The sequence below is a fragment of the Anomaloglossus baeobatrachus genome, chromosome 1 (assembly GCF_048569485.1).
Source record: "Anomaloglossus baeobatrachus isolate aAnoBae1 chromosome 1, aAnoBae1.hap1, whole genome shotgun sequence".
NCBI lineage: Eukaryota > Metazoa > Chordata > Amphibia > Anura > Aromobatidae > Anomaloglossus > Anomaloglossus baeobatrachus.
This window is the reverse complement of record NC_134353.1, coordinates 650,822,860-650,849,278: the sequence shown is the minus strand read 5'-3', so window position 1 is coordinate 650,849,278 and position 26,419 is coordinate 650,822,860. Positions and strand designations below refer to the sequence as shown.

The 26,419-nt window shown below is 45.2% G+C and overlaps 1 protein-coding gene across 4 annotated transcripts in view; it reads right to left on the bottom strand.

Moving 5' to 3' along the window:
• Positions 1 to 385: 385 nt before the first annotated feature.
• PLA2G4C (phospholipase A2 group IVC) overlaps positions 386 to 26,419 on the bottom strand; it is a 154,811-nt gene continuing 128,777 nt past the window's right edge. For all 4 annotated transcript variants that reach the window (XM_075319873.1, XM_075319895.1, XM_075319880.1 and 1 more), the window contains 4 exons: positions 23,653 to 23,748; positions 22,055 to 22,206; positions 5,359 to 5,533; positions 386 to 1,047 (listed from right to left, as the gene is read on the bottom strand). In XM_075319873.1, the coding sequence (XP_075175988.1) occupies positions 887 to 1,047; positions 5,359 to 5,533; positions 22,055 to 22,206; positions 23,653 to 23,748 (584 nt within the window). In that variant the 3' untranslated portion in view covers positions 386 to 886. The remainder of the gene's footprint in view (positions 1,048 to 5,358; positions 5,534 to 22,054; positions 22,207 to 23,652; positions 23,749 to 26,419) is intronic.

Here is a 26,419-nt window from a genome sequence, read left to right as displayed (position 1 = left end):
ATATTTTATGCTGCCCTTAAAGCAGATAAGACTTACAAACATCGTGACTCCAACGGTGTCGCACTCCATTAGGTGTGAATTTGCACTTTCTATATGATGCATGCTATTTTCAGATCGTGCTGGCTCCCCTCTCTCTCCATTAGGTGCAGCACTATCAGTTCAGGAGCCCTTCATATCAATTCTATGTTTTTTTTGTAGTATGCTCACTGATCTTATTGGTGATTGTTTTCTACCTATACATGGTGATAGAAAAACTGTCAATCTGTTAGGATGGGCAAGGGGACGCTCATGTGAATGCCGAGGACTCCAGGTATCATGCATCTCGAAGAGAACGCCTGAGCTTGGCTCATACTACATCACACACACACCATGAAGATACGTAAACTTTATCATGTGCGATATTATAATTTTATTACATTTCATCCTTACAACAATCTGATGGATACAATACACAAAGTTAGTAGGAGAGGCTAGTAATGGTCTGTAATAGTATAATTTGTTTCTACTCATATCACCTGAATCTGTTTGAAACTTGGCAAACATACGACAAATTATGCATAGAAATCTACAATTCCTACCATTCCCGGCTGCCAAGGTTTCCCTTACTGCTTCTATCCTTGTTTACTTCTATCATAGGGTAATCTGTGATGGTAAACAGTACACACAAGAAAAGTGGAAACCCAAAAAAAAGTTTTTGCATTCATAGACTATGGCTTCTGTGCAGATTAGTGGAGACTAATCACTGTAAAATGAGCACCTACATGAATTTTCAGGGAAGTGAGCAAAGATCTCAATAGGTTTTTATTATGATCACTATTGAAATACAACTCAATCCATTAACATATTTTATCTCCCCGCAAAACTCCTTGAAGGGTAGAGACAGATTTCAGACAGATTTACAATCCAGAAGTTGCTGAAATTTTTCTACTATCTGATCTCTATTCAGCTCCACGTTTAATTTTGAGATCTTCAAAAGTTCTTTAAGTTGTGATTCATCATAACAAATATTAGCAGTGGCATACTTCTTCCTTAATGCATCCACTTTTCCTGGAAAACAAAAGTTAAAGTAAATGAAACATTTTTTTTTTATAAGCTTTTGTTATTATTGTTGATTCTTTACGTATTAAGCAGTGCAAGAACTTGTTTGTTATCTTTTTGGCTATACTTTAAAAGGTAAACCCTTTCTTTAACATCCCTGAGAAGGGGACACAGAACTTTTTACCCATTTGTGGCCTTTTCACGTAAACTATGCAAACAGTTAATGCAAGTAACAACTCATTCCCTACTGAAGAGATTGCAGCAAAAGATCTATTACACTTCAAGAATAAAGTACATGAACTATTAAATAGGTTTTTTCATACATGCAGTCAGTGCAGTCCTCTTCAGTGCCAAGGTGGTGGTCAGCCTCAACTGTGACTGCAGATAAAGACAATTACACCTGCATCTCAATAAATTGCATATCCTCAAAAAGTTAATTTCAGTAATTCAATACAAAAAGGGAAACACATATATTATATAAAAGTCATTACACACAGAGAGATGTATTTTACGTGCTTATTTCTGTAGGATTTTTAAGAAAAGTCCATTCAAAAATTTGGAGGAGATTCGCAAGGAGTGGACTGCTTCTGGAGTCAATGCTTCAAAAGCCACCACACACAGATGTATCCAGAACATCGGCTACAACTGTCGTATTCCTTGTGTCAAGCCACTCATGACCAATAGACAACGCCAGAAGAATCTTACCTGGGCCAAGGAGAAAAAAAACAACTAGTCTGTTGCTCAGTGGTCCAAGGTGTTGTTTTCTCCACAGAGTCTGGAGGAAGAGTGGAGAGGCACAATCCAAGCTACTTGAGGTCTAGGGTGAAGTTTCCACAATCAGTGATGTTTTGGGGAGCCATGTCATCTGCTGGTGTAGGTTCAGTGTGTTTTACCACGACCAAAATCAACGCAGCTGTCTACCAGGAAATTTCAGAACACTTCATGCTTCACTCTGCCGAAAAGCTTTTTGGAGATGGACATTTCATTTTCCTGCAGGACTTGGCACCTGTCCACACTGCCAAAAGTACCAATACCTGGTTTAATAACCACAGTATCACTGTGCGTGATTGACCAGCAAACTCGCCTGACCTAAATCCCATACGGAATCTATGGAGTATTGTCAAGAGGAAGATGAGAGACACCAGACCCAACAATGCAGACGAGCTGAAGGCTGCTATCAAAGCAACCTGGGCTTCCATAACACCTCAGCAGTGCCACAGGCTGATCACCTCCATGCCACGCCGCATTGATGCAGTAATTCATGCAAAAGAGACCTGACCAAGTATTGAGTGCATTTACAGTACAGACTTTTCAGGAGAACATTTCTGAGTTTAAAAACTTTTTTCAGTTGGTCTTATATAATATTCTAATTTTCTGAGATAATGACTTTTGGGTTTTCATTGGCTGTAAGCCATAATCATCAACATTAAAAGAAATGAACACTTGAAATAGATAACTCTGTGTGTAATGACTCTATACAGTGTGTCCACCCATATCCTGTCCACCGCCATTAACTTGAGAACGGCGGCAGCTATAGTCATAGAAGTGGTGTCTAGGTATAGTAAAGTAGCCATGCACTACGCAATGAAACCACCTATTGAGCCACCTGGTGGAAAACAATGGGTGTAGCATTTTTATCTCAAAAACGGAACGAGATAGAGAAAAAAAAGTGAATTACAAAGTTGTAGGGCATCATCAATTCAATACGAATCGACACCTTGCATACAGAAATGCTATGATTAGAATGTGTAAAACTCACAAGGCTGTGAACGTGAAGCCATACCTCATGGAGACGTTCTTACGTTCTTCTTGTAGTCATTGGGTATGGTGGCTGCGTGGAGTGGCCTCCAGGCTCACCTGACCTGACCCCATTGGACTTCTTTCTGTGAGGTCACATCAAACAGCAGGTGTATGTGACCCCTCCACCAACACTGCAGGACCTACGATGACTTATCACAGATGCTTATGCAAACGTGACACCTACCATATTGCACAACGTGCAGCAAGATACAGCATGCTGTCCAGAGTCCAGATGTGCATTGCAGCTGACGGTGGCCACTTTGAGCATCAAAGTTATATGAGTGCCATATGGGTGACAAGCATTCAATGTTTTGGGGGTGGGGGGTAATGGGTATTGCATACAGAAATATCATAACATTTCTGGATGCAAGGTGTCGATTCATATTGAATTGATGATGCCCTACAATTTTTTAATTCACTTTTTTTCTCTATCTCGTTCCGTTGTCAAGATAAAAATGCTAACTCCATTGTTTTCCACCAGGTGGCGCTATAGGTGGTTTCATTTCGTAGTGCATGGCTACTTTACTATACCTAGACACCACTTCTATACCTATAGCTGCCGCCGTTCTCAAATTAATGGCGGTGGACAGGATATGGATGGACACACTGTATATGTGTTTCCCTTTTTGTATTGAATTTCTGAAATAAATTAACTTTGAGGATAATCTAATTTATTGAGATGCACTAGTATATGCAGAAAATGATCTATTTCCATGGACCCAACAGGATTTGAAGAGTGTTTGTGTGATAGAAAGGGCTAAAAATCACACCTAAGCAATGCAAGTGACAAGTTTCTCCATACTGGAGGCATCTTGAAGTGGTCATCAGTAAGAAAATTCTTTTGTAAGAAGTACTAGGCCCCATGCGCAAGCTGCAGTTTTTGATGCTTTTTTGCGGCATTTTGTAGTGACCTTTTAGGCTATGTGCACACTTTGCGTTTTTCCATGCGTTTCCGCAGCGTTTTGAACTGCAGCGTTTTCATGCCAAAATGCATGCGTTTTGATTTCCAAGCAAAGTCTATGAGAAATAGGGATTTCTTGTGCGCACAATGCTGTTTAAAACGTAGCGTTTTATTTGCAGAAAATTTTGCAAAAACTCAGCGTTTAAAGTAGCAACATGTCAATTGTTTTTGCCATTTTGGCAGCGTTTTGCTAACATTAGAGTCAATGAGAACTTTTAAAACGCATCCTGAATCAAAATCCCAACGTTTATCATGCTTTTTTGATGCAGAAAACATGCTTTTTGGACAAAATAATAGCATGCGTTTATGCCTTTATAATAAGGGCATGATATGTCCCTTTACACACACACACATAGTCCCACAATTAAATTAATGAAAATCCATAATTTACTGTTATTTTATGCATAAATATTATACAGTTATAATTTTAATAAAATTAGCTATTTTGTGCATGATTTTAATCATAATATTTGTTATCATTTCTTCCAGTTTTTTTCATAGAGTTTGAATGTTCAAACCTTATTTAGCATTGTATTTGTATTCAAAACGCATCTGACTTTAAGCAATGAAAAAGCATGTAAAACGCGGTAAAAATGCAAGCGGATTTATAGCGTTTTTGTGGTCACAACCAAATTTGACAAAGACAATTTCTGCCAGAGGATGCGTTTAGAACTGCAAGTAACTCAACGCAAAATGCGCACATAGCCTTAGTCACCACAAATTGCAAGCTTTTCCTTCCCCAGCAAAGTGTATGAGATTTCAGATTTGCTGTGCGTGCGTTGCATTTTTGTGGTCACCACCAGATGCAGCCAAAATGCAGCCCAGAAAAAAGCAGCATGCTAATTCTTTTTGCATTTTTTCCCTGCTTTTTTCACCCATTGGTGATAAAAGAAATACATCAAAAACGCATGCATTTTTCACGTGTTTTTCTGCTACAAGATGCGTTTTTTGCCCATACGTTGTATTTTTGTGCTCACCACAAAAATGCAACATGAGGACATAGCCTTAAATATATTTTAGTACGCATGTTCAGTACTTATTCCATGTGTTATTTCTGATTACAGATCACTTTATGGACATTTATGGTTTCTGTGGACTGGATGTGTTTCCGACATCTGGTGAGAAATTCACACCAGTAGAATGTGCAGGACCATAGCGATACAGGACTAATTGGCTGCTAACCAGGTATGATCCTCAATGCTCCTACATCTGAATGTGGACACTTTCTTTTGGGCCACCCTGCCTGTAAATCAGCATTTTAATATACATAGTCCATCTCATTTGGGCTACTCAGCTTTTTGGTGATATACCTTATAGGAATAATTACACTTGCAGATTAGAGTCATCTACATCCTGGGCAGACTGAAATTATTTACACAAACCTGTTATACCCTATAGCGGAAATACCCTGTTATTTACAACATTTTGCATGCGGAATATTTTAACTTTTTTGTCACTTTGTCTCCATCATTGAGTTTGCCTTCAACTTGGAGGAGGATTTTGAGATTTGCAAAGAAAAAAAAAGATGAAGCTTTTGACAAACATAGAAGAAAACCAACCTTCACTGCTGTGGTTGTTAAAAAGAGGGAAATGCATCACATCCGGAGTCTCCTCGCCATCCCCTTTAAACACATAGCAACTTTGAGATGGCGCTTCAGATTCTGCATCTTCTATGTCTATTTTCGCAAAGGGGATTCCATTTATTTTGCAATATTCATCTGTGGCTTTTAGCGTCTGAAAGAAAGAATAAAATAGGTCAGAAAGTGAATGTATCCTTGGATTATAATACAGGCTGCAATTGAAGAAAGATAAAATATACATTACATGTAAAATTTATTTTTATTATATTTACTTTACTCCCTTTTAACCCCTTCACGAACGAGGACGTAAAGGTACTGCTGCGGTGATCTACCGCACATGTTTGCTGATTTGAATAGCAGACGTGTGCCTTGCAGGCGCAGGTTGATCTGTGATCCACCCGCGCCTGGTAACCCCTTAAATCGTGCTGTCAAAATGTGACAGCATGATTTAAATGTCCGCAGCAAGGAACACACCTTTCCCCGCTGCCATTGGAGGCCCCGTGACGCAATCACGGGGAGCTGATGGTTTTCATGGTAGCACAGGGTAATGTGAGGACTCCTGTTGCTATCATGATGTACAGTAGTTCCTGTTAAAGCCGACAGAGTAGCAGCTGAAACAAGAACGAATCATTTTTTCTGTTCAGAGCGATGCTGCTCTGATCAGGAGAAATGAATGAGTGATCAGACTGCTGATCATTATAATCCCCTAGGGAGACTAGTAAAATAAAGTAAAAAAGAAAAAAAAAAAACACAAAAAACCCCACTAAATAAAAGGCATAAAAAGTCCAAATCACCACCCATACAATCCATTGAATATTAAAAGGGTTAAATAAATAAATAAATAAAAACAAACCACACATTTGGTATTGGCGCATTCAGAAATGTCCAATCTATGAAACTATAAAATCAATTACCCTGATTGGTAAACGGCGTAGCGACAAAATAGTTCCAAACACTAAAATTACATTTTTTTGGGTTGTCGCAAATAACAGGCGATCAAAACATAGCATTTGTGCAAAAATGGTACCATTAAAAACGTCAGCTTGAGACACAAAAAATAAGCCCTCACTGAGCCATAGATCCCGGAAAATGACAAAGCTACGGTTTGCGGAAATCGGCGCAAAAAATGAGCCCCTTTTTTTGGACAGGCTTCTGAAAATGTAACCCCTTAGATAAAAGTAAACCTATACATGTTGTTTGGTGTCTATGAAATTGTACCGACCTGAGGCATCACACCGACACATCAGTTTTACCAGATAGTGAACACGGTGAATAAAATACCCCAAAAACTACCATGCAATCACACTTTTTTTTTTTGCAATTTTTCCACACTTGGATTTCTTTTGCCATTTTCCAAACCAATCGACCCCCTCCTACATCTGTGCCAGCGCTATTCAAAGCCGCGAGCAGCTTTGTTTCTCTCAGTATTCAGTTTCTCTGACACTTAGTGTATGTGTCCCAACTTCAGATAGGCTCACTGCGCATGATTAGAAGTCATTCACACTTCCGATCATGCACTCTACTCCTCTCTGAAGCCGGGACATATACCCCAGGCGTCAGAGAAGCTCAATGCGCGGATATTGTATTGTGCGGGCAAAGACGCCGCTTTTGTAAAGCATGTTATGTCCACAGGGGCGTGATAACTTACTTAATGAGACAACTAGTTTGGGAACTAACACCCCCTTGACTAGTCAAAGCCCTAATTAGCATATCATAAAACGGACTTAAATACTTTTCTACAAATCTGTTTGTGTGCAACTACATGTTGGGCAGGGAATATAGATACCGTATGTGCACAGAACAGCTTGTGGTTCTGTGGGCACAGACGACCTGACAGCTTCCCTTTAATATTGAGCAGTACTAAGTATGCTGACTTGCTGATACTGTTAATACGTGTTATGATGGGACTTATTGTAACGTGTATTTTTACCTGTAGGAGCGAATCAAAACTATATAGTTTTTCTGCTTTTTATAAAGTTTATATAAGACAGTAAATCCTACAGCTACTGATATTCAACCCTTGTATCTTGATCAACAGCTCTCAACACAATGATGTCCCCACATTTCCCGCTAACAGTATGATGGACACACACAATCCCTACACAATGACGTCTCCACACAGCTTCACTATGCAATATAAGGCCCCCACACAGTCCCTCATTCAGAACAAATGGGAGGGGGGAAATTAGTTGTCCCACCCCGTACGTTGCAGCTGAGGTCTGCGCTGTGAACAAAGGCACAGCTGACACAATGTAGTGAAGTTATTGCTCTTTCTTCACTCATATGCACAGGCTTAATGATGGATGATGGAAGATGGAGTCGTTAGGTCCCTGTTACATCATTGTTTTCAGCAGTATCCATATCCTGAAGATACAGATACCAGTGAAAGTGAGACTCCGAGAGGCAGGCGACCACGTGGTGCGGTACCCCACTGCACAAAGCTAATTGGCTGCACCAGAACAAGCCAAGGGCTGCACTTTTCCCTTGATTGGGTAAGATGGTGTGTTACTGCTCCAGTTTTTTATTTGGTCCAGAAAATGTTGTAAACCTACTGCAAACAATGTAAGCATACCTTTAAACATAATATTACAATTTACATGAAAAATTAATCTACACAAGTCAATTTTAAAGTGCTGTGGAATTAATCTACATAAGTAACTTGTATAGCGATATTACTTCCACACGCCTTTATGACTCGGAGATTTTATGTTTTTGGTTTTTTTTTGCTCCCCTTCTTCTGAGAGCCGTAACTTTTTTATTTTTCCATCAATCTTGCCAAATAAGGGCTTGTTTTTGCAGAACGAGTTGTACTTTTAAATTAACCAAAAGTTTTACCATACAGCCAATATACTGCTCTGTACAGCACAAGTGATCGGATGATTGCAAGCTTCAAGTCCCCAAAGGGGACTAGTAAATACAATAAATGGGAAAAAAAAAAGTTAAAAAAATTAAATGAAATCATCCCTCTTTTGCCCCACTGAAAAAACAAAAAAATTCACCACATATTTGGTATCTGTGCATTCATAAATTCACAATCAAAATATTAAATTAAAATTAATCCAATAGGTAAAGGGTATAAATTATTAAAAAAAAAACAAAACAAAAAAACCCTCCAGAATTACTGTATTTTTCGAATTATAAGATGCACTCTTCCTCCCAAAACTTTGGGAGGAAAATGAGGGGTGCGTCTTAAAATCAGAATGAAGCTTACCAGGGGTTTTGCAGAGGGGTCAAAAGAGGCAGGCGTAATACTATGTGGTGTGCTGCTGGCGCTGGTCTGTGCGACGCTGTTCTGTGCATTGTACGGCACCGTTCTGCTCAGCGTGGGGCTGCTCTGCTATGTGCACGGCTGCTCTGTTCTGCTCGGCGGGCGGCTGCTCTGTGCGGCGGACGGTCATTCTGAAGTTGTCGGCGGTCAGAGTTTCAAATAATGGCGCCAAGAGTCAGCGCATGCACAGATGGAGCGCTTAGCTCAAGCTCTCATCTGCGCACTTGCCGACTCCGGCCGCCATTATTTGAAGCGCTCACCACCGACCGCCAACATCTTCAGAATGGCTGGTGACTCACCGCCGCCCGCACACAGCACCTGCGTCACTGGCCTTGCACAGAGCAGAGCAACGTCACCGGCCCCGCACAGAGCAGAGCGGCGTCACCGCCGCCCCACAGAGCAGCGCTGCACAGTGAGTATCTGGACTCCCTCTGTACCACTTACAGCATCGCAGTACTCCAGTACCACCCCTACCTCCTATGACCCCCCGCTCTGCTCCTGCCCCCTCTCCCTGGTAAGACACCACCAGATTATAAAACAGACCCCACATATTTATTTTTATTTACCTTTTTTTTCCCTCCAAATTTGGGGTGTGTCTAATAATCCGGTGCGTCTTAGAACACGAAAAATACGGTACATTTTTTTGGTGGCTGTGCCGCAGTAAGAGGCGATCAAAACATTGCATCAAGACAAGAATGGTATCAATAAAAATGTCAGCTTAGGGCACGATAAAAAAAAAAAAAGCCCTTACACAGCCCCATATCCCAATAAATGAGTGTTAAGAGTTTTAGAAAATGGCACCAAACTATACTCGTTTGGTATCTACAAACTCATGTGCCGCCCCCGTGCCAGCAGCCGGGCTGCTCGGATCCGGATCCGTAGTGTGGCCCGAAGGATTCTACCGGACCCGGGGGTTGCACGGACACATCACATAAAAGGGCGACGTATTTGTACGGGATTTGCCGTAAACTGTCTGTGACGCCACCCATGGTGTGTGGTGAACTGTGGCACCACCACTGCTTTTGTGGGGCACCCGGGGTCAATGGGATAGCAGCTGGATGTTAACCCCTCCGTGGGTAGGGATGGATGCCCCGGGGCCCAGTGTCTCTATGCTGAGGATGGTGACTGCAGGGGCCGGCGCGCCCAGTCAAACTGGAGGATGTTAGTTTACTCACGATTAAATGAATCACACAAGTCCAATGGTAAACCAAGGTGCAGGTGACCGGCTGCACGGTCAGGTGTATCTGGTCCCACACCCGGGCTGATGGTCTGTGTCACTTTCCTCTGCACTCTGTGTTTGGTGTGGTGGACTTCCCGGTGTGAAACACGGGAGTCCGCTCCCGGTCCTTTTGTTGGGAGCCTTGCCCGCTGACCCTTGGGATCTACCGGGCCCCGGCGGATACCCTATCCCCCGCGGTGGGCTGTTGTCTGCTTTTGGGACTTTGGTTGGGACAGGACCTATAATCCTGCCGTCAATTGGTTAATTAGCTAGGCCGTTAGTTCCGGTCCTGGCTTCAGGGTCCAAGTACCCCCTCTGTGCATGGTTTCCGGGTTGGTTCTCCGGTGTCGGTACCGGTGGGCTCCAACCCTGTCCCGGTCCACCTCTGATCCCTAGCAGCCGTCTTCCCGTCTCCTGTCAGACACGGACCACCGTCTGCCACCTAGCAAGTACGCCGGGGCTCCGACGCCTTTCCTTTCTGAACTTGAGCTTCAACTTTCTCCTCCTCACTACTCCACTCCTCTCTCCTTGAACTCCAACTTTCAACTCTTGCTTTTCCTGCCCCGGGTTCTCCAGACCCCTAGGTGGGCGTTCTCCATCGGCCTGGTCCCGCCCACTGATGTGCCTTTCATACCCCGGGGGGGGTGACTAGGGTTTCAGGTTGGCTGTGTGTAACCCTGTGTGGGATGGTGTTATGCGGGGGCCTATTTGTGTGACTACCTGGTTTTGCCAGGGTGTCACATTCCCCCTTGGTTAAATGCAGCCCGTCCGCAGGCTGTCCGACCACCAACGTTTTTTTTTCAGGAACTCTAAAAAACGGGTAAAACAGGGATAACAAGCATAATAACATTATAAAACATTTCTACACTTTACGGGAGGCACCATTCTTAAACCTTGCAAAACTGGAACAGGACGGAACCGACCACCTCCTTATTGCACCCACCCAAAACAACCTGTTCCCTGGTGCCACCGCTAAACACTGGTGCACACTCCTTTGCTCAAGTCCGGGAACGGGTCCGGGTGATGCCCACATGGGCCGGGTAAAAAGTTCCTTACCCGGCAGTCCTTGTCACGGGCCCCAAGTCCGGGGACCCCTGGCCTGGAGGTTAGTCATTGGTTGCAGTGGTGACTGGGCCTCGGCTTACTCTACCGCAGGCCCTTCCTCCAATCAGCCTCTCCAGAGACTGCGGAGAGCAACCAGAAGGTGGATAAGGGTATATTTACAGGGCCCAAAAGTTTTTGGGTTGACTTTTCCAGTCCAAAAGCCATGGTCCATTGAAACTGAAGAACTGTTAACGAGACAAACTGGGGTAGCCGGGAACCGATACCTTACTCATCATCTGTGCTTGGAGATAGCGGAAGGGGGTGGAGGCATAGCTTTCCGTCAACCTTCACCCACTTCTTCACGTTTGGATCGAACCACCCCCTCTCTCCGCAGTGCCGGATGTAAGAGACCAACTCTTTGGGCTCCAGGTCTCGATCCGGGTGACTCGTAGGCAGGTGTGGGGCTACATCTCTCCGGGAAACAAATATCTCGGCATCCATGCCCGGTTCATAAATGAAGCCCTATCCTTTCTGGGCATTGAAATGCCAAACCTGTCCTCGGTAGGTCGGGCCCTGCACCCGGAAGGTTGATTGCCGGAGATTGTCCTTTTCTCGGTAAGTATGGGTAAACAGCTCCGCTTTCCACTTTTCCCGAGCCGCAATCTCGGTCTTCAGCTGCTGCAGTTGATGCTCCCAGTATGAGGCACTGGTTCCGTGCTCCGCCTCCTGCTCAGGGGCTTGGCTCATCCAGACACCCTCACTGCCGGCTACGACCGGCCTCACTTGAAGTGGAGGGCTCTGATGATCCGCGGCCTGCACTGCCGCCCTGCAGGTGCATCCCGGCTGCGCCTCAGCCAGGACCGGGTACTGGGGAGCGGCCGGCGTCTTTGCTGGGGCCGACTTCTGGTTGGGCGTCGCCTCTGCTGCGACCGGGCGGACTGCCGGGGCCGACGTCATCAAGTTCGCAGCCATCTTCAGAACCAGGGGTGATGTCATCTTAGGTGCGGCCGGGCTCGGGGCCGGAGGGAATGTCTCCCGGGCTTTGGTCTGGCGCGAGGCTGGTACGGGTGCCGGAACGGTAGTGTGCTCATGGCCCGAGGACTCCGTTGCCAGGTCCTCACGGGCAGATGTAACGGGTTCCGCTGCCGTGGCAGCGGAACGATTGGGGCACTAACTGCAGGTGCGGGCAGCGAGGGAGGCGACGAGGTGGATGGGGGCAGACCGAGCTCCTCAGCCTGGTGGGCCGGTTCTGGTGGAACATAGGGGCGTGGGTCGCTTACCCACTCCTCCGAGGTCATATCCTCTTTACGTGCCCGAACGGCTGCAGCCAAATCCCTCATCTCGGCCGTCCATCTTGCCAGCATATAATTGGCCTGGGTTTGGATCCTGCGGCACATTTTCGCGGTCTGGGCTTCCACCCATTCAGCAGTCCCGGGAGCTGGTTCCTCCATTATCGGGTTGCCGGACCGGGCAGACATCCTCTTCATATGGTATCCAGGAACAGAAGATGGAAGAATGGAAGAGTCCTGGTGTCCCTGCCTCTTATCTCCTTGGGTCACATGCCGCAGTTTTTGCCCGCTCCCCTGGTTTTTCGGGAGCAGACGCAGCTCTCTAGTTTAGTTTTCAGCCTCAGGGTGTTACTTCCTTTAGGCCGTGTTCCTAGGGGGCAGGGCTTCAACTTCGTGCTCTTTCTTGGGGAAGAAGACGCTGGGTTGTTGCCTTTCTTGCCCAAAAATGGCGACAAAATGGCGGCTATTCAAAACTTTGCAGCGGAGCACCGCTGACAGTCCAGAACAAGGTGCACTTCCACCAGGTAGGTGGATGGGTTACAATCCTGTTCCTGACGCCAAGTTTTGAGGTGTGCTGCTCCCGTGCCAGCAGCCGGGCTGCTCAGATCCGGATCCACAGTGTGGCTCGAGGGATTCTACCGGACCCGGGGGTCGCGCGGACACTTCAAATAAAAGGGGGGCGTATTTGTACGGGATTTGTACGGGATTTGTCGTAAACTGTCTGTGACGCCACCGTGTGTGGTGAACTGTGGCACCACCGCTGCTGTTGTGGGGCACCCGGGGGCAATTGGATGGCAGCTGGATGTTAACCCCTCCGTGTGTAGGGATGGATGCCCCGGGGCCCAGTGTCTCTATGCTGAGGATGGTGACTGCAGGGGCCGGCGCGCCCAGTCAGACTGGAGGATGTTAGTTTACTCACGATTAAATGAATCACACAAGTCCAATGGTAAACCAAGGTGCTGGTGGCCGGCCGCCGCGGTCGGGTGTATCTGGTCCCACACCCGGGCTGATGGTCTGTGTCACTTTCCTCTGCACTCTGTGTTTGGTGTGGTGGATTTCCTTGTGTGAAACACGGGAGTCCGATCCCGGTCCTTTTGTTGGGAGCTGTGCCCGCTGATGCTGGCCCTTGGGATCTACCGGGCCCTGGCAGATGCACTATCCCCCGCGGTGGGCTGTTGTCTGCTTTTGGGACTTTGGTTGGGACAGGACCTATAATCCTGCCGTCAATTGGTTAATTAGCTAGGCCGTTAGTTCCGGTCCTGGCTTCAGGGTCCAATTACCCCCTCTGTGCACGGTTTCCAGGACGGTTCTCCGGTGTCGGTACCGGCGGGCTCCAACCCTGTCCCGGTCCACCTCGGATCCCCAGTAGCTGTCTTCCCATCTCCTGTCTGACACGGACCACCGTCTGCCACCTAGCCAGTACGCCGGGGCTCCGACCTCGACGCCTTTCCTTTCTGAACTTGAGCTTTAACTTTCTCCTCCTCACTACTCCACTCCTCTCTCCTTGAACTCCAGCTTTCAACTCTTGCTTTACCCACCCTGGGTTCTCCAGACCCCTTGGTGGGCGTTCTCCATCCGCCTGGTCCCGGCCACTGATGTTCTTTTCCTACCCTGGGAGGGGGGGGGGTGACTAGGGTTTCAGGTCGGCTGTATGTAACCCTGTGTGGGATGGTGTTATGCGGGGGCCTATTTGTTTGACTACCTGGTTTTGGTAGTCAAACAATGATACCCCTGGCTCATACTGACCTCAGGTATCATTGCCAGGTCAGTTTTACCATATAGTGAACATGGTTAACACAAGAACACACACACAGCTTTGTGGAATTTAACTTTTTTTTTGGAATTTTACCGCATTTGTAATTTTTTTCCCCGTTTTCCAGTACACTATGTGGCAGGACGAATGGTGTAATTCAGAAGTACAACTCATTCCGCAAAGAACAAGCCCTCATACAGCTTTATGGATGGAAAAACAAAAAAAGTTATGGCTCTTGGAAGAATGAGAGGAATAAACAAAAGAGCAAAAATGGCCCTGGCGTGAAGGGCTTAACCCTAGTTGCTCTTCTCTGCACCTGCGCAAGTTCAGTTATGCTCTTCTTAAGCCAAGACCAAAATTGTACAGAGTATTCAAAGTATGGCTGCACAAGTGACTTGTATAGAGGCAAAACTATGTTCTCGTCATGAACATCTATTCATCTTTTAATAAATCCCATTATTTTATTAGCTTTAGCAGCAGCTGCCTGACACAGGTCATTAAAATTGAGTTTGCCATCCACCCACATAGAAGTCTTTCTGTGACAGTTTTACCCAGTGTTTTAAATTTAGTGCATAATTATATAGATTATTTCCTTGAGCTTGTCCATTGTCATTGCTATACTGTAATGTGACTGGGTACCCGACCTGGTTCAGGGTAAACAGGAAATTGCTCCCACAAAAGGGATAATTTTTGTATAGTTTTGTAAAAGTCATTATTTCTTCCTTTTGCATGCAGCAAATGTGTTCCTGCTCCCTATATAAAGGGATCATTTTTGCAGAGCTTGATAAAAGCCATGTACATTTTGCAAATAGCTAACCTGTTACTGATCGAAAGATAGGGATAACTTTTAGGCTCTGTGCGCACTAGGCGGATTTTACCGCGGATTTCCTGCGGATTTGCTGCATGTTTCGCTGCAGAAAATGTTCATAACCTTTCTGCAGTGATTCACCAGCAAAACCTATGGGAAAAAAAAATGCTGTGCACACTAGGCGGATTTTGACAGCTACAGGTTTTGCTGCGGGATTTCCTCAGCAAAAAGAATTGCATGTCACTTCTTTTTTGCAAGCAGCTGCGGGATTTCACTAATGTAATCGTGAAATCCCGCAGGGAACAGCCTGTGGAAAAACTGCACCGAATCGGCAACAAAACGCATGCGGATTTCGGTACGTTTTTTTGCGGTTTATTTCTGCGGGTGCGGAAATCTTTCAGAGCCTGTGGAATTTTCTTAAGAAAATTCAATTTTAGTCAAATCTAGTGCGCACAGGGCCTTAGGACCTATATGCGCTTCATTTAGCTAACAAACCTCTTGCTACTCCCAAAACAAAAGTATACTTTTTCCAGTACCCCTTGTGAAAAACAAAACAAAACATGGCTTTTTCTGTGTGCACCGCCAGCAAGGCAAGCTTCTACCGTCAAAAAGGAATACATATACCGTATATGTGTGCAAATAAAATATAATATATATTACACACACACACACTTTTTAAATATTTTTGCAATTTGAAAAGCCAAAACTGACTATTTGTTACCATCATCTCCCATACCATTACCCATGTATGTTGAGATCACTTGGGACATTCTGAAGGCTGGGTTTGCACTGAAGAGCTCAAAAGAGGTTCAAAATAGTCCCACCAGACATCAGACTGTTAAGGCCCCGTTACTAGAGTTGAGCGCGGTTCTAGGTTCGAGGTTCTCCAGTTCGCGGCTCGAGTGATTTTGGGGCTGTTCGAGATCGAACTAGAACTCGAGCTTTTTGCAAAAGCTCGATAGTTCTAGATACGTTCGAGAACGGTTCTAGCAGCAAAAAGCAGGGCTTTTTACAGCTACAGTGTGCAGGAGCCATCGCTGGCAGCCTGCCAGAAGCTGGTAACCAAGATAAACATCGGGTATCCAAGCAAAGCGCTTTGGTTAGTAACCCGATGTTTATCCTAGTTACGTGCAGGAAGCCCACACTTCCCCGCTCAGCTCGCTCCGCCCCCTCCTGCCCGCGGCATGTATTGTACACACGTACACACACACACACACACACACACACTCTCACACACACACACACACACACACATGGTCCCGCTCGGCTTACCTGCGGTGATGAAGTCCCGCCATCCCGACCTCAGCGCTGTCACTGTTCTCCATGGCCGCCGCTTGTCACATCACCTCTCGCTTCCGACCCGAGACTGACTAGCGGTGACGTCACGGGCCTCTCGCGATACTTGGTGTGAAGGCGCCGGTCATTGAACTCAGTGACAGGGGCTGTCAGTGTGCAGGAGATCAGCGCAGGTAATGTACCTCGCTGACAGCAGCACTTGTCATGCCCTGCAGTGACCTGGGCTGACCCATTGATGTTAGCTCAGGTCACTGCACTGCTCTCCCAGCCAATGGGGAACATCCTGCTCTTCATTGACTGGGACAGTGTGGATCGTCATGGCAACCCCTTGGATTACACCAGACCTGGATTTGTTTTTCATTCTAATAAATTGGTTAAAGAGGGAATGTTTTGGGGAGTGTTTTTTCAAATAAAAATGTGTTTGTCGTCTATTTTTTTTTATTACTGACTGGGTTGGTGATGTCGGGTATCTGATAGACGCCTGACCTCACCAACCCCAGGGCTTGATGCCAGGTGACATTACACATCTGGTATTAACCCCATATATTACCCCGTTTGCCACCGCACCAGGGCGCGGGATGAGCTGGGGCGAAGCACCAGGATTGGCGCATCTAATGGATGCGCCACTTCTGGGGCGGCTGCGGCCTGCTATTTTTAGGCTGGGGAGAGTCCAATAACCATGGACCTCCCTAGTCTGAGAATATCAGGCCCCAGCTGTCTGCTTTACCTTGGCTGGTGATCCAATTTTGGGGGGACCCCTACGTATTTTTTTTTTTTTAATTATTTATTTAATTTAAAATAACAGCGTGGGGTGCCCTCAGTTTTGGATTACCAGCCAAGGTGAGGTTGCCAGCTGTGGTCTGCAGGCTGCAGCCGTCTGCTTTACCCTAGCTGGCTACAAAACTAGGGGGAACCCTACGTCATTTTTTTTTTTTCATTTTTTTGGCTAAATACAAAGCTAAGCACCCCTTAGTGCCACATGAAAGGCACCAAAGGGTGCTCCACTTTTTCTCCATTTTTTATCCACTTTTTCTCCACTTTTTCTCCACTTTTTCTCCACTTTTTCTCCATTTTTTCTCCATTTTTTTCTCCATTTTTTCTCCATTTTTTTCTCCACTTTTTCTCCATTTTTTCTCCACTTTTTCTCCACTTTTTCTCCACTTTTTCTCCATTTTTTTCTCCACTTTTTCTCCATTTTTTCCTCCACTTTTTCTCCACTTATTCTCCATTTTTTCTCCACTTTTTTCTCCACTTTTTCTCCACTTTTTCTCCATTTTTTTCTCCACTTTTTCTCCATTTTTTCCTCCACTTTTTCTCCACTTATTCTCCATTTTTTCTCCATTTTTTCCTCCACTTTTTTCTCCACTTTTTCTCCATTTTTTTCTCCACTTTTTCTCCATTATTTTCTCCATTTTTTCTCCACTTTTTCTCCACTTTTTCTCCGTTCTTTTTCTATGGTCGGTCTACCCATTAGCTCTGCCATGCATAGTGTAGCTCTACACCTACTGCACATGTTACTTTATGATTGACATCTCTTTCGTACCAGAGCTGTCTAAACCTACTCTGACCCCATATTTGTCATTACTATATTGTCCTTGTACTGTATTATGACATTTGTGTCATGTGTTTCATTTCTTGCTGTGTTGCAATTTTTTTGCTGCATCCCAATTGTACCTCTACATTGTTCGAGTTTATGTTATTGTTCTCTCACTCTTATGTGATACTGATTATTGTCATTTTTCATGATTACATGCAGATAAGTCCAATCTGACGAAGGCTCAGGCCGAAACGTCATTTGTAACTTGTTTTGGACATATGCTTATTTCATATGCTTATGAAAAATTTTTTTTTCTTAATACGGACCAATAAAGAGTGATTTTGCATTACTATCCGTTGTGACTTACTGACTTAGTCTGGGAGATTTAGAGTGCCGAGGTTACTCACTAATTTTATCTATTATTACCTCTGAGCACCTATATACCAGTGAGCAGAGCTTCCTCTACAGTAGTTCTCCTGATTAGGCATGCCCTTACCTCATGAACAGGGCATTGCAGCTTTGGTAGCAACCATTACGACATGGACTCTGCTGCTGTGGACCCGAGAAGAGTGAGTGCAGATTCATTGCACCCACACTCCTCACATGAAGGGTCCGCACTCCTAGAAAATGGGGGATACGTTCCCTGAGTGTCTCCCCCCCATATTCTAGACGGTCCAGAGTCGTCGTGGGACCCCTTTATTTTTTTTCTTACAATAAATTGGTGAAAGAGGAAATGTTTTGGGGACTGTTTTTTCAAATAAATTTCTTTTGTCGATTTTTTTTTGTTAGTACTGACAGTTTATGATGTTGGGTATCTAATAGACGCCATGACATCACAAACTGCTGGGCTTGATCTCAGGTTACTTTACAGCTAGTATCAACCCGATTTATTACCCTGTTTGCCACTGCACCAGGGCACGGGATGAGCTGGGGTGAAGCGCCAGGATTGGCGCATCTAGTGGATGCGCCACGTCTGGGGTCCCTGCGGCCTGCTATTTTTAGGCTGTGAAGGCCCAATAACTATGGACCTTCCCACCCTGAGAATACCAGACCACAGCTGTCCGCTTTACCTTGGCTGGTGATCCAATTTGGGGGGGACCCTACTTTTATTGTGTAATTATTAATATTTATAAAATAATTATAAAAAAGAGCCTGAGGGGACCTCCACATTGGATCCCCAACCACGGTAAAGCTGCCAGCTGTGGTTTTCAGGCTACAGCCGTCTGCTTTACCCTAGCTGGCTATCAAAAATGGGGGGACCCAACGTCATTTTTTTTTTTAACTATTTTTTAAATAGAAAAAAATAATGGGCTTCCCTGTATTTTGATTGCCAACCAAGGTAACGGCAGGCAGATGGGGGTGGCAACCCATAGCTGTCTGCTTTATCTGCGCTGAGAATCAAAAATACCGCGGAGCGCTACGTCATTTTTTTAAAGATTTATTTTTACAGCACTGTGATGTCCAGCAATCAAAATACAGGGAAGCCCCTTTTGTTTTTAGTTATTTAAATAAATAATTAAAAAAAATATATATGGGCTCCCGCTGGATTTTTTGTATTGCTAGCTAAGGGTAATCCAAGCAGCTACTGGCTGCTAACCCCCACTGCTTGGTGTTACCTTCACTGGCAATGGAAAATCCAGGGAAGCATTTTTTATTTTTTTTGCCAAAAAACTACAAAAAAAGGACGTGAGCTTCGCCATATTTTTGTATGCTAGCCAGGTATAGCAGGCAGGTGCTGGAAGAGTTGGATACAGCGCCAGAAGATGGCGCTTCTATGAAAATGCCATTTTCTGAGGCGGCTGCAGACTGCAATTCGTAGCAGTGGGGCCCAGAAAGCTCAGGCCAACCTGTGCTGCGGATTCCAATCCCCAGCTGCCTAGTTGTACCTGGCTGGACACAAAAATGGGGCGAAGCCTACGTCATTTGTTTTCTAATTATTTCATGAAATTCATGAAATAATAAAAAAAGGGCTTCCCTTTATTTTTGGTTCCCAGCCGGGTACAAATAGGCAACTGGGGGTTGGGGGCAGCCGTACCTGCCTGCTGTACCTGGCTAGCATACAAAAATATGGCGAAGCCCACATAATTTTTTCAGGGGGCAAAAAACTTCTGCATACAGTCCTGGATGGAGTATGCTGAGCCTTGTAGTTCTGCAGCTGCTGTCTGTCTGTATGGAGAAGAGCAGACAGCAGCTGCAGAACTACAAGGCTCAGCATACTCCATCCAAGACTGTATGCAGAATTTTTTTGCCCACCAAAAAAATGACGTGGGCTTCGCCATATTTTTGTATGCTAGCCAGGTACAGCAGGCAGCCACGGGCTGCCTCCAACCCCCAGTTGCCTATTTGTACCCGGCTGGGAACCAAAAATATAGGGAAGCCCGTTTTTTTTTAATTATTTCACTTAGTTCATGAAATAATTAAAAAACAAATGACATGGGCTTCACCCCATTTTTGTGTCCAGCCGGGTACAACTAGGCAGCTGGGGATTGGAATCCGCAGCACAGGTTAGCCCGAGGTTTCTGGGCGCCTCTGCTGCGGATTTCAGTCCGCAGCCGTCCCAGAAAATGGCGCTCTCATAGAAGCGCCATCATCTGGCGCTGTATCCAACTCTTCCAACAGCCCTGGAGCCGGGCGGCTTGTTGGGTAATCATGAGTTAATACTGGCTTTGTTTTACTAGCCAGTATTAAGCCAGAGATTCTTAATGTCAGGCACGTTTGACCCGGCCATTAAGAATCTCCAATAAAGGGTTAAAAAAAAACACCACACAGAGAAAAAATACTTTAATAGAAATAAATACACAGACACATTAGAGACTCCATCTTTATTACCCCCTGTCAGCCCTCCACAATCCTGCTCTTCTGTCTTCTTTCTTTCTAGTGTAGTAGTAGTGACGATTGTAGTGAGTTTGAGGTTCCCCAGCTCATCACTTGGGGCTGGGGAACCTCATCCTCACTACAATCCTCACTAGTGTAGTAGTAGTGACGATTATAGTGAGGATGAGGTTCACCAGCTCATCACTTGGGGCTGGGGAACCTCATCCTCACTACAATCCTCACTACAATCGGGAAGCAGCGTGCAGCCTTCACTCCGTGAGTGATCAGTGCTGGCTGTCAGCGGTAACAGCGGTAACGCTGACAGACGCGTTACCATAGCAACGGTGCTCTCGGAGCCGCGGTTAGCGGTGACGTCACCGCTAACTGCGTTGCTATGGCAACGGTGATCTCCGTTAATGACCGGCTGTGTCAGCCGGTCCCTAACGGAACGGGGAGTCGACCGTGTGCTAGAGCATGTCGCCGGTACACGGCGATACACATATGTGCACCGTGTAGCGGAGAGATGCACTCGCAGGTCCTACATGACGCGTCATAGTCATGTGACCAGTCTGTAGCCAATGAGATAATAGCCACGTGACTGGTCACATGGCTATTTTGACGTCACGATAGGTCCTGCATCTCTGCTGGCAGTGCCGTCACCGGGAGGATTCAGCGATCATCGGATGGAATAGCGGCAGGAGACAGAGTGCAGAAGGGATCGCGAGGACCGGTAAGTGTTATGGCAATGTTTATTAACTGTTTGTGTACCTTTATAATGCATTTTTATGTGTTTGTAATTGCCTCCCATTATAGCCTGTTGGCTCGAGTTCGGTTCGTCGAACGTTCGACAAGCCGAACTCGAACGGGACCTCCGTTCGGCGAACCGACCTCGAGCCGAACCGGGACCGGTTCGCTCATCTCTACCCGTTACACGCTACGATATATCGGGCGATGTCGTCGGAGTCACGGATTCCGTGACGCACATCCGGCATCGTTTGACATATCGTAGCATGTGACAGCTATGAACGACTGTTAACGAGCAAAAATACTCACCTTATCATTGCTCGTTGACACGTCATTCATTTTGAAAATATCGGTCACATTCCTGGATGCAGGTTGTTCGTCGTTCCTGAGGCTGCACACATCGCTCCGTGTGACATCCCAGGAAGGACGAACACAGCTTACCTGCGTCCCGCCGGCAATGCGGAAGGAAGGAGGTGGGCGGGATGTTACGTCCCGCTCATCTCCGCCCCTCCGCTTCTATTGGCCGGCCGCTGTGTGACGTCGCTGTGATGCCGAACGTCCGTCCCCCTTCAGGAAGAGGATGATCGCCGCCCACAGCGATGTCGTTCGGGAGGTAAGTACGAGCTACGCGGGTTAACGACTTTGTGCAACACGTTGTTGCCCGTGACGCACAAATGATGGGGGCGGGTGCGATCGCATGATAAATCGACGCGTGTAACGGGGCCTTTAGATAACTTGTCTGAACAATTAAAAGCTTAAACGTAATTGAAATTCACAAAATTAGAGATATTTGAATTACGGCAAGTGAATTTTCTGCAAATTAAATTTTTTGTGAAAGCTCAGATTCATTCATAAGTAATACAAGACATCTGTTAAAAAAAATCTAGTTGAAAAACCATTTACCATGAATGGATCTCCTTCGCTGAAGTCAAAAGATAAAATAAGATCAACTTTGCGATTGGGTAATAGCATCAATGGGAACGCAGTATTTATTTCCAGTCCGGCATCAACTAGAGATAAAAACTCTTTCTTGCAGAGATCATCCGGGATATTACCTGAAAAAAAAAATGTAATATAATCTTAGTGTTCACTTATTAATGACAATAGAATAAGTCATTGAAGGGCCATCTCAAGATAGGCCTACTGGTCCGAATCCCACGTCTTAGCAGCATCAAGAGATGCCAGGGCCGAATCTTCATGTACCTTCCAACCCAACACTGCAATTACCTGTGCTCTCTTTATATTATCGGATGTAGATTGATCTGGAATAAATCCACACTGGTCTGGGTGAATAATTTCATGAATTACTTTATTAAGTCTATTTGCTACAATTTGTCAATACTGTATTTTATAATCTAAATAAAGGATATGGGTCTATATGATGTACAATCTTCAGAGGGTTTATTAAATTATTATTACCACGACAATGGCATCATAGAATGATTTAGGTAGAGAGCCTTGTTCCAGTGAGGAATTATATATTGTAAGAAGATTAGGGGTTGCTTGGTCTAAATATCTTAGATAGACTTGCAGAGGGAGTCCACCTGGACCCCGATATTTCCATTGTGCCATACCTATGGCCGCTTCTATTTTTTCTTCTACAGTAATAGAAGCCTCCAGGACCGTGGTACTCTCCACTCTGAGAATTGTGAGGTTTATATAGTCCAGATATTCCTGTAAAACAGTCTCCTCCAGAGACTGACTGGAGTACAGGTCCTGGTTGACTGGAGTACAGGTCCTGGTAAAAAAACAGAAAATACAGAATCCCAAGAGAATAGGTCGAGCCGCATGGTACGTGGGAGTTTTAAGGCTGTGGATCATATGGGGGGAGGTTTTTGTTTGTTTTATGGACAAAACAAGCTGGGTTAGTGCTGAAAATTTTGGACACTTCCAAGCTGGGTATACAAATGTCTATACCTGAGGTAGACGCGTTGTACATTATGGAGTTCAATAGCAAAGTATACTCTCTTCAGTGTAGATATCCAATAGTATTCCGATATAAACCAGGCAAGCAAATGCCTAAATGGCTTTTTTTTTTTGGGGGGGGGGGATACTAGCCAACAGAAGTCTGTGGCTGAGCTGGTATAAGTCTAAACGCTTTACAGATGCATAGAGCAAATGCATTATAAATGTAGCAGTATTTTTATTATTGCAAACATGTTTCATATAATGAAATGCTTGAGGCCTGAAAAGTTATGGACAGACATTGCTATGAGTTCATGATGTGGACTGATATTTACAAAATGTCAATCGTTTTCTGCATCTTGGAAAATAACAGTTATGGCAAAGGACCAATTTTCTGGCAAGGGTGACTAAGGATGTGCATAGAGGTCACTAACATGACCACATCTCCAATTCTAGCCATTACATTTTAAAATCCACACATGATCGGTAGCTAAAATGCAGTATTTTTAGTAAACCCCTGTCATTGTGCAGTCATAGTTATCGGAATACAATTATTACCGTAAGTATTTGAAAAGAAATAAAAATAAACCACTTACTGCTTAATTCATAGAGAAAATTATTAGTAGTTCCCCATTTCCAGTAGATAAAAGATTTCAGTATGTTTAGTATTAAATTCACCTTTTCACAAAGATCTAGAAGGAAAAAAAAAAAAAGATACAAGTTAAAATCAGTGGAGAAGGTAAGTGACTCTGAATAAACTTTATCGGAGTTGTTCCATTTGAAATCGGTTTAGCCCATAGGCTTAGTGACGTATAGAATAATAGGACAGCAGCCCTTTTATCCACTAAACAAATTTTGATCCTGCCAACAGTTACTGTTCAAGAGACAGACACAATGGAAGAGATTGTGTTGAGTATGGACGGCTTTCACCAGCACTTTTGAGCATCTAGAACAGGGACAGGGGTCTCAAACTGGGCTGGGTGTATGGGCCGCACAGAGGAAAAAAAATAATTTGGGGGGACGCATTCTTTGCAGGACAAAGTGACATTTTTATTGGTACCATATATAATATATATATTTTATTTTTTTTACACACCTTTGGATCACTGATTTTGAACATTTTCACTTGTTTATTATAGCAAACGTGCACATTCTTTGTTTAAATATAAACATTTTTATTTTTTTTTTACATATTATCCCTTTCTTGTAACTAATAGTCTTACAATTAGCACTATATAGAAATTTTGACCAACATCTTTTAGTAATGTTCCCCATATTGTTGTAACGTGCCCATCTTGTCTCCTTGTAGTATTGTGCCCCATCCCACAGTAATGTGCTCATCCTTGTCCCCTTGTAGTATTGTGCCCCATCCTAGTCCCCATCCCACAGTAATGTGCTCATCCTTGTCCCCATCCTAAAGTAATGTTCCCCATCCTTGTCCCCATTTTGTAGTAATGTTCCCCATCCTTGTCCCCATCCTATAGTAATGTCCCCAAACTATAGTAATGTGTCCATTCTTGTCCCCATCTTATAGTAATGTTCCCCATCCTTGTCCCCATCCTATAGTAATGTCCCCAATCTATCGTAATGTGTCCATCCTTGTCCCCATCTTATATTAATGTTCCCCATCCTTGTCCCCTTGTAGCAATGTCCCCATCCTATAGTACTGTCCCCATTCTATAGTAATGTGCCCATCCTTTAGTAATGTGCCAACCTTGTCCCCACCCTATAGTAATGTCCCCAGCATTATCCCTATTCTATAGTAATGTTTCCCATCCTTGTCCCCTTGTAGTAATGTCCCTATCCTACAGTAATGTGCCCACCTTGTCCCCATCCTGTAGTAATGTCCCCAGCCTACAGTACTGTGCCCATCCTATAGTACTGTACCCACCTTGTCCCCATCCTATAGTAATGTCCCCAGCCTTGTCCCCATTCTATAGTAATGTGCCCATCCTAGTCCCTATCCTATAGTAATGTGCCCATCCTAGTCCCTATCCTATAGTAATGTGCCCATCCTAGTCCCTATCCTATAGTAATGTCCCCATACTATAGTAATAATGTCCCCATCCAATAGTATTGTGCCCATCCTTGTAATGTCCCAATCCTATAGTAATGTCCCCAGCCTTATCCCCATCTCATAGTAATGTGCGCACTTTATCCCCATCCTGTAGTAATGGGTCAGCAGCTCCCCTCATCTTCCACAGACGCAGGAGTGAAGCTGAGGTGAGCGGTCTCCAGCCCCAGATCCACAGTGATTGGAGAGATTGGTCACAAGGCCGGTTTCTCCAATCAGAGCTGGGGGCGGGTGAAACACAGGTCACCCAGCTCCAGCCAATGATCAGTGCTACAGCTGCCCTGATCTTGGCTGGATTTCAATGTTTCAGCGATTTTCAATGGCTGAAACATTAGTGGCTATGATTGGCTGAGCGGCGTTCGTCAGCCAATCACAGCCTCCGTAGGTCCGGGGAGGAGACACCACTCTCCTGAGGTCCCCTCCTCCCCGAATCTAAGGTATTTGCAGCGATCGCAGCCACGGGGGCCGTGATTTCGCCATGACGTACTGGGTACGTCATGGGTCCTTAAGTACCAGGGAGCCATAACGTACCCAATACATCATAGGTCGCTAAGGGGTTAACGTCCAACATACACACACACAAACCATTCTTCTCACCTGTCCCGCGCTCCCTCCGCTGCCTCACCTCTGCTTCATGTGGCCTCTCAGGCTAGTTCATGCGGCCCCAGGCCCGTGCCACTGTTCACTATCACGGCAGGTGCAGTGTCACTGTCAGTGATTTATGTGAGATGATTGTATTGCCGGCGCGAGAGCGCAGCGCCGGCAATACATTCATCTGACATAAAGTGCAGACAGTGGCTGCGGCCCCTGCACCTGCCACGATAGTGAACAGGGGCACGGGCCTGAGGACCGCACGAACTAGCCTGAGGGGCTAACGTGTTTGAGACCCCTGATCTAGAATTTAACACTAAATGCATTCTTCTGTCTGAAGCACTTATGGTGTAGGGATAGCACGCGGCAGTTGTCGCGGGCGGGGATGAATCCTGGCTGCTGCGCAGCCCTGCAGTGTCAGTCTGTGCCCCAGCCACCTCCACAGTGAAAGGGGACATTTTCTGGGAAGTGTGGTGCACACTACTAAATTGTGGGCCAGAGGCCTCCACTGTCTCAATCTTCCAGACAATTCCTAGGCTGCGAGTAGCAGCTGGTTCCCATTCCTCAGTTTCAGTACAGGGTCACACAGAATTCAGAAGACGTCAGACACTTCTCTTCAATTAGATCTTTACTCAGCATTTCCCAATTCAACATATAACTTCACAGTATATGAGGCTTGAAATCTTTCAGTAACGTTA